We start from the raw sequence: 14,996 nt of genomic DNA on the forward strand, positions 1-14,996 counted from the left end.
ATTAAGCTGATTTTGATTGGGAAAAGTTGTCAACAAAATATTGAGAATTTAAGAATTTGATTAGGTGGTAGGAGCATGTACTGAGTTGATTAGGTTCTTGGATAGACTATAAAAATGAATCGTAGCTCTTACTGTTAGTTTTCTTATTCGTTTCAAAGCATAATTGAAGTTCTGAAAGAAAAAAAAGAAAGGAAAAGAAAAGACGTGAGGTATGATGGATGATGATAGGTTCGCAACCCAAAACAGTAGTTGGCATTACAAAGTACAATGGCTTGTTTGTTTGTTTGTTTTTAAATTGAAATTTCAATTAATTGAGCCTTACAGTGAACCAAAACCCTTGGGTTACTTTTGTTATGGTTCGTTTCGTTCAGACCAATAGATGAGCTTCTACGAGATTTTTACCAACCGCCTTGGACACTTCAGCGGGGATAAGATTGATTGATATCCAGATACAGACAGAACCCATGTGGCTATCCATCATAATTTATTAAGCAAATCAAAGAAAAGAATCTGCATTCTTATATAATTTTCTATTCTTTTTAATAAGATTTTCTTTCATCTACAGCCTTCAACTCTATTTATTTGTCTATTTTTGTCCAACTCCTTGGTTATTCTCTCTATAGGCTCTGTTTAACTATTCTCTTCTATTATTATTTCTGGTTTGAAAAATAAATAAATTCCCTTGAGCAGAAAAAATAAATGAAGAAGCAAAACTGGGTCTTTCACTCATTGTCCAGCAACCTATCACTTTCTTCTTTGCCCTTCTTATATTAACACATGTAGCCTGATTTGATTTAAAACTAATACAAATACAATAAACAAAAATAGCTTCAGTGGCATTATTGTTATCATAAAGATATTTTTATTTTAGTACTTTTTAGCCCTAATATTTTTCTTATTTTGTAATTGAGTTTAATAATAATTATAATTAAAGTAATGTAGAATAGATAAAATAAATTATTCAAAAAAATTTACATTACTTTGATTTTTTATTAATATTTAATAAAATTAGTAATTTTTTAGGATAAATATTATTTAATTTGAAAATTCTAAGAAAAAAATTAATTATATTTTTCATATTAATTTAAATACATAAAACTAAAACAGTAATAAAATCTTCTCATCTTATACAGCATATTATTCAAAATATTATAATATGTATTCAATTTAATTTGTTATTATATACATTCAAGTTAGAATTGATTAATTTTATGTATATAAATACTTTTTATTTAAAATTATAAATTTAAAATATTTATATCAAAATAATGAGAAGTAATTATTTAATTATCCTTCATTAAAATATTATAATATGTATTCAATTTAAATTATTATTATATACTTTTAGTCTAGTCTTGATTAATCTTATACATATAAACTCCTCTTTAACAAGCAGAGTTGACAAACATTGATAATCATTACCGGATGGTATCTTTGTCCCTCCGGTCATCTCAATAGGAAACAACATATTTCCATAGTTGTTGCTTAATCCTTACTGCTTCAACATGAATTAATAGTTTTCTCCTCAGGCACCAAAACAGACAGAAACGTCTCCTCTAACAAAAAAAGAAACTGCAAAAGCTTTTATCAGTTGCCCAGCAAAAATTGCGCAAATGGATATGAGTTTAGGATTACAACATAGTGCATTGCCATTGCATATTCTTCACTGATAGAGACCACATAAGTTGATAATGGCACAAAAATAGCCGTCCAATCCGGAAAAAGCAAATACAGTTAAGTTTTGTAACGTCATGTCACTGAAATAGTTAATCAATCAGTTTGTCATCCAATGACGCAAGTTCTCTTTGATAACTGTAACTATTTGGCTCCTTTTAAGATGTCCACTCTGATATCAAATCCAATATATAAAACCTTATACCTCCAGGATTTCAATCAACCTTTGAAATTATATATTTAACAGATTGAGCAAAACTTACCTCTGTTAACCAAATAGTGAAAGAATGTTCCAAGGATACATAACTGCAAATTGCGACAAATAAAATGAGAGTTTTGCATGGTCACCAAGATTCAAGCCTCAACATCAGAGCGTGTAGGAAAATCTATGCCATGAAGTGCAGGAATATTGTCTACATCCTCCTTGGAGAACATAGGAAGCAACCAAAATGCCTTCTTCTTACCAAATACCTTCAAGAAAAATAAAAGCTGTAGCAATAAGAACATTATACCATCAACCAAAAGAAAAGTGGCTTCGAAAAGCTATACATTCAATAAAAAATATAAATCTTTTTTTTTGGTTATACTCAAAAAGAATTAAGAAACCACCACAGAAAACCAAAATTTTAGTTTTCGCTGCAAATGTTTAAGTGCTAAAATTTTTCTCACTCAGTCTTTTTTTTTTTGGATAAACCTACTTCTGTCTTTTGCTCCTGTTCTTTCAATCACAGATCAACACCTTACAGGTAAAAACTGCTATAAACCTACAGCCCAGTACACATGTAGATGAACAAGCTATCTTATACCAGATATTTATAAAACATGGAAAGGAAAAGGATAGTATGCCATGCAGGTATCACCTGTTCAAAATTCTTCTTCCTGCCTAGATCATACTTCCACGCAACTGCTCCTTTCTTCTCATATACCTAAAATAATGTAATTGGAAGGTTACATACAATAAAGACTTTACCAAACGCTGAACCTTTTTGTTTGCTCTTACATCTAAGATAATGAAAGAAGATAAAAGATAAGGACATTATTACAATCGCAGGGCCATGAAAGTCAAATTAAACATGCACTTATAGGAACTACAATCTACTTTACCATGGTGACCGATGCCTGGCTCGAACATGATTAACTGTCTTTGCCTAAAAGCCAGTTTCATGTACACCCCTAACAGCAGGAAAAGGTCAAGCCAACCTTTAATTGCTAATATATTAGGTTTCACACAGCACAACTAACATACATCATAAGTTTATAGGAACACTATAGGAATATAAAATGTAAGCACAGCTTTCTTTTTACCTCTACGGATGTGGTGTTGCTGGACAGAAGAGATGCGTGCATAACTATGAAACAAAGAAGACTGAGGGCAAAAGCCAAATTAAGAACTGCATCAAGGTATACAATCTGTAAGAAACAAGGAAACAATGAGAATTCAGAACTAACATTTGTAAGTAATTCCAATTAACCCAGGAAGATACTTTACCAAAAGCCATAAAAATTACTGCTAACTTGCTAGGGGAGGTAGAATGATCCTTGGCTTCATCAAAGAACTTGATAAAACTAGGCAAGAGTACTAGAGTATCCATTGTTGTCTCCAGAAATGTGTAAAGCTTCAAAGACAGGAAGGAAAAAAATAGGCTAAAGATAGTCAGGCAGAACAAAGAAATGAAATAGACAAGTGCAAATACCAGCCTCACTTCACTAAAACAAAAGTTAAAAGATTTCTACGTTTAAGAAATGGAGGTGGGTAAGAGAAGAATCATACACATACTTACAAAGTATACATTGTACATTTTATTGACACTCAGACCCACCAAATTTCAGTCAAATGGGCATGTCTTATGATTTTATGAACATTATAATTGCAAAATATTTATTGACATTATCAAAGGAGCGTCATTTCTTCCATAAACTTACAAAATGGTTTTCAATGAATTCAAGAAATAAGAGATCTTCATCAAAACTTCAGACGTCAAAGTGCAGCTAGTTTCAGATCATCCAGGTGTGGTTTCAATCTTAGGGCCTTCAGATAAATCATACACTATAGTACTAAGATTACATTCAGCGACAATCACAAGTCATTATTGCTAGGGCGAATTAGAATTTTGACACCTCAAATTCCACAACATGCTATTCAACTAAGACCCTCTTTTATGCCAACAAAACCACCGAGTGATTAAACAGGTAACTTCTTTTAGATAGTTGCCACAAGTAACGAGTTTTGTATGAATTAGATAATTACCAGGAAAAGAAGAAAAAACTTGTAGTTACGAGCTCCAACACAATTTACCACCCAAACACAATGATGATCCATCTTAAGAACACATCTTTGACCTACAAAAAGAAAGTTCAATAACCTTTTAATAGCATATCATCATAATCAGATTCCACAAAAACGTTTAATTGAATGGTAGAAGCAATAAACTTTAGTAAGAGTGAATTTAGCTTACAAACAGAACAATGATGACAACGTGGCGGCTTGCCGTTCTTGCAGTGAGTACAATAACCCGAAGCCGCTAACCTATCCGACCCTTCAGAAGCAGCCCATACTGATGCCGAACCCGACGCCTCAGGCGCCCCACAGTCTGACTCGTTGATGCAACTACCGCCTCCCTCCAAATTCTCTTGCCTCCAGTTCTCGGGTACAGAACCCGGGTCCTTAAATACTACTCTAAAATAGCTCCAAAGTAACATGACAAGCTGCGAATTTCAATTTCAGTTTCCATTAGTCAAACAAAAACCAACCACAATAATTAAGAGTCAAATTATAATTAAAAATAGCTAAAATTCATTTTTTTACCAGAATGTGAAACAGTATAATCAATGAAAAAGCTAAAAAGGAGTGACCGCCACCGCGAAGTAACTGTGGGCCCCATGTAATAATAACGACGGCGTAGTAAGAAAGGGCGACGATTCCGGCGACGAGAAGGATCATTAAGTAGCCAAGGACTTTAAGGCCAGAGCATAATTTGAAAACGTTGATACTCATTTTGGGATAGAAGCGGCGTCGTATAGTGATGTTTGGGATTATAGGGAATTGTCTAATTCTGGTTCTTGGTGGGAATAGGCGTTTCCAGATGTGTGGAGCCAGGTTTTGGGTTATTGTTCGATTGAATTTGAGGTTTTGAAATTGAAAGGGAAAATGGATCCGAGTGTAAATTTGAAGTTCGAAGTGCGTCGTGTTGAAGAAAGGATACCTTTTTTCTAATTAGAAGTTTTTTATTTAGTATTTACTTGCTGATTTCAGGAACAAACCAAAAAATATATATATAAAAAATGAATGCGACGCTTAGGCGACATCGTAAACGACACTTCGAGTAGACAAATACGTAACGTCGTTTGACCTCATTAGCCGTGCGGATCAGTCGGTGCTCCTTTTGCCTTTTTCTTTTATTATTATTATTATTATCATTATGGTTTTCTTTTCTTGAAATTCGTCAGAGTAGTTCAACGGATAATGCATCAAAACTCAATTTGGACCCTCTTCTAATTTTAATAAATAAAAGATATTTATAAAATTTTGTAAACTTATATTAGTCCAAGTTGATGAGTAAGTCTTTTTACAATTTATTACATGGATAAATTTCATTGCATAATTAAATTAAATATAAATATAAATATAAATATACAATAATATGGTACCTTAAGAATAAAGTGTAAAATAATCCAACAATTATTTTTAACCCCATTAAATATGCGAGCTACCAAAAGAAGATGAACAGTATCTGTATCCATAATATATAAAATATTTTTAGAGTTAATTAATAATTAATAATTTTATTTTAATTCTATAAATTAACTTTTAATTTTAACAGATCAATATTAATTTAATTACAATATTATTAAAAAAATTAAATATCTTTAATTTTATATATTTCTAGTATTTATGATGAAGTTTAAATAATTTAATATATTTTTTTATAAAAATTAAGAATAAAAAGTTAACAAAATAATATGTTTAACTTTATTTTATTGATACTTTAAATAGTTATTTATAGAATTATTAACTATTTAATATTTTTTATTAATGTTTTGCTTATTCTTATTATGAAAATTTAAAATTACATCTCTTTTTATATTTTCTACTATTTTAAAATCAAAACTTTATTTATTAATTATAAAATTTCTATTAAAATATTGTGTCATAAAATTACAAATTAGAAAGTTATTTAAATTAAAATATTAATTTATTATTATTATTTATTTATTAACACGGAAAGTAAATAAATAAATAAATAACGATTAAAATAATTTAATTAAATTTATTTTAAAAAAAAATAGATAAAATTATTTAAGTAAACTAAGTTATTTGAATAAATAGTAATTTTGATAAAAAAAATTGGATAAAATAAACATATAAAAATTTAGTATCGATAATGAATTATTAAATCAAAATAAAAAATTTTAAATATTTTATGATTTTATATAAATTTATTTAAAGTATTAAGTTTGTATAATATATAAAAATAAATCAGTTCGGAAAAGACTAATACTTACAAATAGTTAAATATTTTTAATAAATATTTATTATATTTAAATTACTAAATATATTTTTATATTATAATTTTTATAATAATAATTTACACGCAACAAGCAATATCAGTTATTAATAATTACCACAAGCACACATTCTACTATATATTAACTGAATTTGTACTGTCTAATAATGAACGATAAATCTGTAGCTCAAATACATCTCTAATTACTGATTTTATAGCCTAATTAACTTGCAAGTTAAGGCATCAAAGAAATCGAACAGAAGCTCCTAAAATGCTTCCCTAAAAAAATGTCGCTAGATTAAAATTTTAAAATAGAATAATTTATTTCTTAAGAAGCACCAATATTTTTAAAAGATAGAATTACTTTTAATTATTTGACAATATAAAAAATGGAAAGCTCTAACATCTCTCATAATCGATTCAAGAGATGAAAAGATGGAGACCCTTAGTGTCTCCTCAGGTAAAAATTAAAATCTCACGATGACTAGCCAATATGTTTTTTTTTCGTATCTTTCTTCATCTAAGGTTTAATATTTTGGTGCTCAGGACATAAATGAATGGTACACATTTATCCCAAATGGTGTTAAACTCTATTGCAATAAAAATATTGTAAGAAAGGTCCTGTGAAAAAATAACTCAATGCCAAATTGTTAAAGGGCTTGACACTCCTCGTTGTTATTACTTTTTAAATATAGAAGAAAAATATATAGAAATTGTGTTATTCAAAACTTGAATTACAAAATTCTCTTTCTTTCACTTCATACTTCGAAACTCGTCATTCTTATAGAGATAGGCGCAAATATTTTTCTGACATTAAAATATGTGCAACATGCACTTGAGAAGCATTCATACATATATTGAAGTATTTATTATTTTTATTTTTATAGATATAACTAGGACACTTTCATAATACAATTAAACATTTTTAGAATACAGTAAAATAAAAATATTAAAAATTAGGCCAGTTTATAAATTTATAGGTAATTCCATAATTGATTTTTGATAACGTTGTAAAAGTATAACAAAAGCATATATAAATTTAATTTTAAATATTTACAAAGAGTATTATTGTACATAAATTAAATTAATATGAAATATATAGTTTTATAACATCATATTGTTTAAATTTGAATATATATGTATAAATTAGTATGTCCCTACTATGTCTGAGTCAAACACTCATATTTTGGTTCGGTTTTATTTCAGTTGACACCTATCCATCAATTGCGTTGTAAGTCGTCCTTACCTAATCCTTACGTTAACATTTATTTAAATCTGTTAACTTTGCTGTTAAATAATTTTCAATTAATTATTTCTATTAATATATTTTCTCTTCCTAGTCAATTTCTTCTCAACACACTTCTCCCTATTCACCTCCTCAACAACCTTCATCACTGCATCACCAATACCACTACGACCCTTTCCTTTCTTATTCACCACACCCTCCGTAGGCATCTTTTCAAAATTCTCAGTTAATTTCCTTACTGACTTCTTCTTCTTCACCTTCTACATAATCTCCTCCTCCTCCTCCTCATCTTCTTTTTCTTCTTCTTCTTCTTTTTTCACTCTCCTCATCTATCAAATCCATAAATCCCCTTCTCTTTATCACCTCAGGAGCCAAAGCTAGCGAATCAGACCCAACTCTTTTCCATTATCGTTCTTTTTATTCGAAGCTGGGCTATTTCTTGCCTGCGTTTTTTAACATTTCCTTCAACTCGACCTTGCAAACAGAGGCGTTGGAAGCTAAGACCACCCATTGACCAACGAGCCCAAGAAAAAAATGGGTCTTTCAGAAGCACAAGTGAGTTGACTCGATCTGAGTTGAACTGAAAATCGATGTAGACTTGAGGACGGGGGAGGCTACTGCCATAGAACATGCCATATTCTTTTTGTTCCTTTGGAGAATTTTAACAAACAGATGGTGAGCGAGAGAATTTTGATTTTTTTGGTTATCTGGAAACAAGTGTTCTACACAGATGCTATCCTAGCGATTGATTAAAACAAACAAACGCAAGTAATGGCTCTTAAACACGCGCAGTATGTCAAAGATAAGGACTGAGTGAATACAAAAATAAAAGTAAGAGGACGACTTACAACGCAATTGATGGATAGGAACCAACTAAAATAAAACCGAATAGTATAGGGATCTAAATATGAGTTTAGCCATTTTAAAAATAGCCTATCAACGTATTTGTATCATATCGTATCCGTATTGTGTGTTTGTGCCTGCTTCTTAGCTTACCTCTCCATAGCAAAAGAAGAGCTAATGGAAATCCCTAAAGGAAAGAAGAAAAATCAACAAAGACCACCGAGAATTGATTGACAATAGAGTTTACTTTCTTCTTAAAGTTTTGAGTTTAATTTTAATAATTATAAAATTAGCTATTTATTCGTGTGTTAAATTGAATTGTTGTTGTTATTATTATTATAAATAATTATATAAAATATGCTTATTATACAATTTAATAACTTTTTTTTGATACTTTATAGTTATTTGTTATATTTTAAAAATAGTAATAATGATTTATTTTTAAATATGCTATTTATTAAAGCTTTTAAATATTCTAAAAATTGTACCAATGTAATAAATATAAACATTATTTTAAAAAATCAATTAATATAATCAATATATGTTGCTTTTTAAGATTATAAATTATTGAATACTTAAATAATTAATTTATTAATTAATATAATATTAAATAGAATCAAAATGTTTTTATTTCTAGAATTAGGATATTTTTAATTAGCAATTGGTTGGGCCTTGTGTACTTCTTTGTTACTCATTTATATTTTTGTTGTTGATTACCCTGTTATATCTGCTATTTCTTCATCGCCTTCCTCTTCTCATTCCTGCTCTACAGTTATTTGGATATATATCCTCAATCAACTTCTTAAAATTTTATCTAATACAGAGTATATATTAGGCACAATTTCTCCCCATTGAGATTCCTTGTCGTACATACACCTATAAATTAAAAAATAATTTATCTATAAATAAATTTAATACCATACTCTAAAGTAGAGTTTGAGAATCAACCACTTGTTGAGCATAATTCTTTAAACCAGTAAAAAAAAAAACCATAATTGGGACTATAAGTCAGAATGTCAATCACCTAATAATTAATGCATAATTGATAAGTTAGTTAACAAGTGTTATTTAAATCATATGTTAGTGCGTTTTTTAGATTTACATTAGTATTTGATTTGCATTGGATCCACTTCATCAACCAACTTATTGGAGTGTTTAAAGTTGATTATTTATTTTAATTTGATAATTTAAAAAACTTAAATTGTGAGTTTAAGCCACAGTTATTATATAAGAGTTCGACTTCTAGAGCTGGGAAGTTTACACTAAATTTCTCATACTTATTTTCTAATATGTGCTTATTTGTCTGATATTTTAGTTTAGTGTCGTTTTATGCAAATTTGTTTTTCTAGTTTAGTTTTTAACTAATTATTCAAATCAAAACAACCAAATGGAAATTCTTATTTAAAAGAGCAATATTATAGTAGAGATGCTATTATCTGTAACCTACTTCTATATAATCAATTGAATTGCATATAAAAGATGGGCCAATCACTCAACCACATTTTAAAGAAAACTCTCCAACTTAAATAAAATCAACAATTTTGATCGATTAAATCAACAATTTCTAATAAATAATTCATTATATATTTCTTGCTGTTATATTCAATTCAGCTCAATCTTTCTTTCTCTTCCATCTTGATACAAGATTTTATTTTGTTACATTTTTTCGTTAGTTAATTAATGGAAGAATAGAGTATTCTAACTCCTATATTTGATTCAATTACCCTTAGAGCCTTAGTTGTCAATGTATGTTCTTGATTACCAAATAGTTTTAATAATCTTTAATTTTATCCGATCGGTTTTTCAATTTCAAAAAAATACTTTTAATTATTTTTTATCACAGTTATATATATGATCTCGCTCGACCAAAAAATGTCAATGGTACATACAAATAATATTACACTATTGTTAATTAACTACTTAAAATTAAAATAGATAAAAGTCGTACAAAACACGTATAATATTGAAATTAACCTCTCATCAAATTCGATTTTTAGACGATTAGACCATGAGCAGGTAAATTTCATATAACAATTAACAAACAAAATTTACCCAATTTTTCTTTTTCCCAAAAATCTTAGTCAAATATTATCTAATCAAAGTAATGAACAAGTATAGTTAGGTATGAAATAGTAGAAGAACTAAACTGAAAGCTCAACCAACCTAAATGACGTAAGCGTTCAGCAAAACTCGAAAAGAAAAGAGAAAAATATAGTGCAAAGTTATTGTCCAAAAAAGACAGACCAAATCTAGTATCTATCTTCTTTGGTAAAAAAGAATATTTTTGAAAAACAACTTTACCTTTGTCTTAAAATTCCAGAAACATCATTCGACGTTGAGACAAAAAAAGAAAGAGAAAGATCGGCCTTTCAATTCAATTCTCTCACTTGCCCGCTAAACAGGTGCCCGCCGCTTCTCCACATCACTGTCTTACTTGCGATCATTTCTTTCTATTTGGATTAGGGTTTATCTATTTGGGGATTATTTCTTTTGTTCCTCTTTTGAGATTAGGGTTAGGGTTTATTTGCTTCTGTGTAAAAGCAAAAGAATATAAAGATGCAGCAGCCACCGCAGATGATTCCTGTCATGCCTTCATATCCACCTGCTAACATTACCACTGAACAGATCCAAAAGGTAATTGATTTTTGCTTCTATTTGGTCTTCTATTGCTTATTTGTGTGCATAAATGTGGATATGGGGTTGTGTTTTGTGTCAATTAAATGATCTTGTGCTTTTTAATGATTGGGGTCTATTAGAGGTTGGGTTTTAAAAGAGGTTTTGCGTTTGGAGTGTAGGTTTTATAGAATATGTTGTTAAACCTATCTTTTTTTGCTAGCTAATGATTGATGGAGGATTGAGTAAACGTTAAAAGGTCCATATTACATGGCTGGCTTATTAATATATATCTTCTTCTTTTTCAATTTGGAAGTTGTTTTAAGTATTTAGCGTTTTGTCATTAATTGCCATACCATTATTATTAAGGCTTTTTTTTTTTTTTTTTTTTCTGTTAGTAGCAGAGTTCTCACTAACCTATTCAGTTGGTTATGCAGATAGATGGTGATAATTGCAGATTTTGTGCAGACGGGTGTTTTAATACTTTTTGAGAATGGGATCTAGTTAATAATAGAGCTTACAGTTTTACTATTCATATCTCGGTTTTACTACTACAGTTCTTAACTCCCAAGTTTTGGTTATTCTTCTTTTTTTCATTTTAAAATGATTAGAATAAATCAATAATAACTAAATTTTTCGTGGCATATATGCATATTTAGTGGTGACCCGGTGGAACTTTAGGAGTTGGTAATATGAACTTATGTTCATTATGATAATTTGATGAGGTTACATTTCTATCTCTTGATGATTATGTGTTGTGCACACACATGTTTGACCTGAACCAATGAAATCCTGATCATTTAATTATGGAAGCTTCTTTTTCACAGTGGTTCACATTTCTTCCTTAATATGGGATACAAATAAATTAAAGATGAATGCTAACATGTAATCAAGCCTTATAATTAATTAAATAATTTACCATGTTAACATGGGCTAAAGGACAATTTACTAGCCTTTAGGTTTATGCTTTCTAAACTGTTAGTTTTTGGTTTCATTCCAGTGATATGTGGACTTGTGAAAAAGAAATGTCCATCTTATATGATCAACAATCTTTAAGCTACCTTTTTAATTGTGAATGAACTCCATATCAATTTCATGAGTTCTTACTTTTACAAGCTTAGATTTTAATAATTATTTCTTGAATCTGCTTCCAGCTTTTAAGTATACAAAGTATTTGGTAGTCCACATTGCTAACAAGCATAGACATTGTCAAAGGGGTATAAGAATGACATGGACACTGTGTCAAAGTAGTGTTGAACCATTTTACTTTAACTTGCCACTTCATTCTGTTAGAACCACAGAATGAATTAAATGCTGATGTGGATAAGACTGGTGTTTGATTCACGTTTATTAATTCTTGCTGCAGTATCTTGATGAAAATAAGAAGTTGATTTTGGCGATCTTAGACAATCAAAACCTTGGAAAACTTGCTGAATGTGCCCAGTAAGTGCCTCATTTTTCTGTATCTGCATTTGCATGTGCATGTACATGTACATGTACATGTACAGTCCTGTGCATGCTTGTTTCCGAGTTGTATTGCCTTGTCTTAGCTGTGTGCATTTTAAGTAATTCTGAGTGTATTTAGGGGAAAATGGAAAGTAGTTGGAATTATTGGAATTATGTCAGTTTCAGTTAAGAACTAAACCAAAATAGTTCTCTGAGACCCCAAACATGGATTAGCATTTTGAACTTTCACTGACCGACTTAAATTGTTAAAAGGAGTTTCAAGCATGAGAAAAATGTGGCTATTGGAAACTGCTGTAGAAATGCAAAAGTTAGCTGGGGCTCCATGTGCCTCTATAATTAGGTTCTACATATGGTCTTTGATAACTTTGGCTCCGAGTTGGCCACCCTCTTGCATATTTATTGCCCTTTCTTTAATTAACAATTTGTTCTTATAGAACAATTGCTAACTTAGGTAAACTGTATATATTCTAGTTACAATTTCTTCTTAAAGACTCTGATAGAATTTTACAATTTCGGATAATTATTCTTTTTTTTTTTTTTTTTTTTTTAATAGTATCGGCACAAGCAGTTTCATGTCAATTCTGGCTACTAATTATTTGTACCATTACATTGATACTGTAATTTGTTTGTTATTACAGATGCTCATCCTATATATTGCAAGTGTTTGGTTATTGTTATTATGCTTTTATGGTTATTAGCATGAGTAAAACATCATAATGAAGATAAGTAGATAATTTGAATACAGCCTTTTGGAATTGAATTTTGAGATCGTTAATTAATTTTTACCGGTGGGAACTGACGATTACATTGATATTTAGAGCAACTTAGATGGCGAATGATCCACAATGAAGCTTGCAGTGAGTTGACGGTCCAGCTGAAAAAGGTTTAGAATGAAGTTTGGACTTGGGATTTGAAATTTGGAAGTAAAAGAGACGTTGCATACCTATATTACTATAGCCTGCTGGCAGCTTCTTAAATTTTTTTGACTATGTGAAAACGTTTATAGTTAAGGTTATAGTTTTATCCTTTTCCTTTTCCATTGAGTCAATCATTCTAGCTATTGTTTGAGAGTGTTTTCATGTCTGGTGCGTGTTTGCATATCCGATATCCGTGCAGTGTCCATATAAATTTTTGATGATCTAGGTATCAAGCCCAGCTGCAAAAGAATTTGATGTATTTAGCTGCAATTGCTGATGCGCAACCACAGGCACCAACAATGCCTCCCCAGGTGTGTGGTTGATCTTTTGGGAGTTCCGTTGATTCTTGTACCTCTTGCTCATCTGCATATATACTTTCAGATGGCTCCACATCCTGCAATGCAACAAGGAGCATATTACATGCAACATCCTCAAGCAGCAGCAGCAGCAGCAGCAGCAATGGCTCAGCAGTCAGGTATATTTCCTCCAAAGATGCCATTACAGTTCAATAATCCTCATCAAATGCCAGATCCTCAGCAATTACACCAAGCAGCCATCCAAGGGCAAATGGGAATGAGACCCATTGGTGCCAACAATGGCATGCATCCTATGCATCCTGAGGCAACACATGGAAGCAGTGGCCCCTCTGCAACTGCAGGCTCAAATGACCGTGGGGGAAACAAACAGGATGCCCCTGAGGCAGGGGCCTTAGGCGCTGATGGTCAAGGGAACCCAGGTGCTGGGCATGGTGGTGGTGATGGTGTTGATGATACAAAATGACACTACCTCTTGGGTGGTTCTACATGGGATACTTTTGGCTGTTGATAGTAGGCATTGCTTAAAGTAGAACTGATAGTGATCAGTCACTAGGTTGAACAAAGAATTGAATGTTTCTTGTTTCCTTTAGTTTTGACAGATTAGGTTAGGTGAGTTGTAAGATTCTGGGTATGCCAAAGAATCAAATGGAAACCAGCAGTGAGACAAGGACAGCTGTAGATTGTGGAAGGGGTGAAAGTTGCGCCCTTCTAATTGTATGCGGTTTTGTAATGGCGCGAAAACGCAGAGTGGTGGTTTAGAATTATTTTGATCTCAAAAATGTTCGATGCCCCTTGATATCTAATGTTGGTAACAGCTCCGCAAATGCATCATATGATGGCAAAGGCTCAATTTTGAGCCATGCCTTTACTGAACTCAACACAACAATTGGTTTTATGGTGTTGTTTTCACGAGCTTTCTTATCCTTAATCTCTGAAGCCATAAAAAATTATATGCCAAAATGTTTTTATAATAAAGCACAGAAAGGGGGAGAAATCTTGAAAGGTAAGAGGAAAGGAAATGGGAATTTTCTTTTCTTTCTTTTTGGTAACAGAAAGGAAAATTAGATAATGATATCCAACGTACAACAGCTTTCCTGGAAGAGTAAAGAGGGTCAACCTCAGAGAAAAAAGGAAAAGTGATCGTGAATTTGAAGCTTTACTTTTCTCTTTATCCATAAGACCAAATTTTGGGTGCACTTACAAGAAAATGGTAGAATCTAGATCGGATCAAGCTTGATGAATTGCTGTGCAAGAAACAGTTTTTTCTTTTAAGAAACTAAAATTTAGTTGATGATTCATGACTATATATATAAGTTGCTACCGATTCAAATACTATGGACATATCAATTGTTATTATAAAGGCTAAATTCAAGCTTAAGCCATTATTTAATAAATAGTGAAATGTTGATGTTTC

General features: G+C 30.8%; 3 protein-coding genes across 8 annotated transcripts in view; 2 read left to right on the top strand and 1 right to left on the bottom strand.

Moving 5' to 3' along the window:
- Nucleotides 1–1,670, top strand: part of LOC8266303 — a 2,665-nt gene extending 995 nt beyond the window's left edge. For 3 of the 4 annotated variants that reach the window (XM_002529927.4, XM_015725860.3, XM_015725859.3), the window contains one exon: nucleotides 1,530–1,670. In XM_002529927.4, the coding sequence (XP_002529973.2) occupies nucleotides 1,530–1,670 (141 nt within the window). Of the gene's footprint in view, nucleotides 1–371; nucleotides 578–1,529 lie in introns of those variants that run through there. The other variant, XR_001536011.3, reaches the window with a different exon arrangement.
- Nucleotides 1,583–4,913, bottom strand: LOC8266302 (probable protein S-acyltransferase 12). 2 transcript variants are annotated; one of them, XR_001536010.2, is made up of 8 exons: nucleotides 4,481–4,913; nucleotides 4,131–4,380; nucleotides 3,923–4,014; nucleotides 3,164–3,290; nucleotides 2,980–3,065; nucleotides 2,535–2,600; nucleotides 1,938–2,145; nucleotides 1,583–1,846 (listed from the first exon to the last, which is right to left on the bottom strand). XR_001536010.2 is itself a non-coding variant. In XM_015725858.3 (7 exons), exons 1-7 carry the CDS (start codon nucleotides 4,667–4,669, stop codon nucleotides 2,029–2,031), a joined length of 927 nt encoding a protein of 308 aa, XP_015581344.1. In that variant the 5' UTR covers nucleotides 4,670–4,913; the 3' UTR covers nucleotides 1,923–2,028. The 2 variants fall into 2 exon arrangements, 1 of the variants encoding a protein (XP_015581344.1); XM_015725858.3 differs by lacking the exon at nucleotides 1,583–1,846 and having other exon boundaries at nucleotides 1,923–2,145.
- Nucleotides 4,914–10,502: 5,589 nt separating this feature from the next.
- Nucleotides 10,503–14,385, top strand: LOC8266300 (GRF1-interacting factor 3). 2 transcript variants are annotated; one of them, XM_015725854.3, is made up of 5 exons: nucleotides 10,503–10,670; nucleotides 10,780–10,902; nucleotides 12,248–12,324; nucleotides 13,492–13,576; nucleotides 13,647–14,385. In XM_015725854.3, exons 2-5 carry the CDS (start codon nucleotides 10,825–10,827, stop codon nucleotides 14,043–14,045), a joined length of 639 nt encoding a protein of 212 aa, XP_015581340.1. In that variant the 5' UTR covers nucleotides 10,503–10,670; nucleotides 10,780–10,824; the 3' UTR covers nucleotides 14,046–14,385. The 2 variants fall into 2 exon arrangements, with proteins under 2 accessions (XP_015581340.1, XP_002529970.1); XM_002529924.4 differs by having other exon boundaries at nucleotides 10,504–10,902.
- The last annotated feature ends 611 nt before the right edge of the window (nucleotides 14,386–14,996 follow it).

This window comes from Ricinus communis, chromosome 1 (assembly GCF_019578655.1).
Source record: "Ricinus communis isolate WT05 ecotype wild-type chromosome 1, ASM1957865v1, whole genome shotgun sequence".
NCBI lineage: Eukaryota > Viridiplantae > Streptophyta > Magnoliopsida > Malpighiales > Euphorbiaceae > Ricinus > Ricinus communis.

Coding starts and splice junctions, on each gene's coding strand:
- LOC8266300 (XM_015725854.3), top strand. CDS start 10,825: ATGCAGCAGCCACCGCAGATGATTCCTGTCATGCCTTCATATCCACCT. Junction 10,903..12,247: donor CCACTGAACAGATCCAAAAG/GTAATTGATTTT, acceptor TTCTTGCTGCAG/TATCTTGATGAAAATAAGAA. Junction 12,325..13,491: donor AAACTTGCTGAATGTGCCCA/GTAAGTGCCTCA, acceptor TTGATGATCTAG/GTATCAAGCCCAGCTGCAAA.
- LOC8266302 (XM_015725858.3), bottom strand. CDS start 4,669: ATGAGTATCAACGTTTTCAAATTATGCTCTGGCCTTAAAGTCCTTGGC. Junction 4,381..4,480: donor TTATACTGTTTCACATTCTG/GTAAAAAAATGA, acceptor TGAAATTCGCAG/CTTGTCATGTTACTTTGGAG. Junction 3,291..3,922: donor AGTTTTTTCTTCTTTTCCTG/GTAATTATCTAA, acceptor CTGTCTTTGAAG/CTTTACACATTTCTGGAGAC.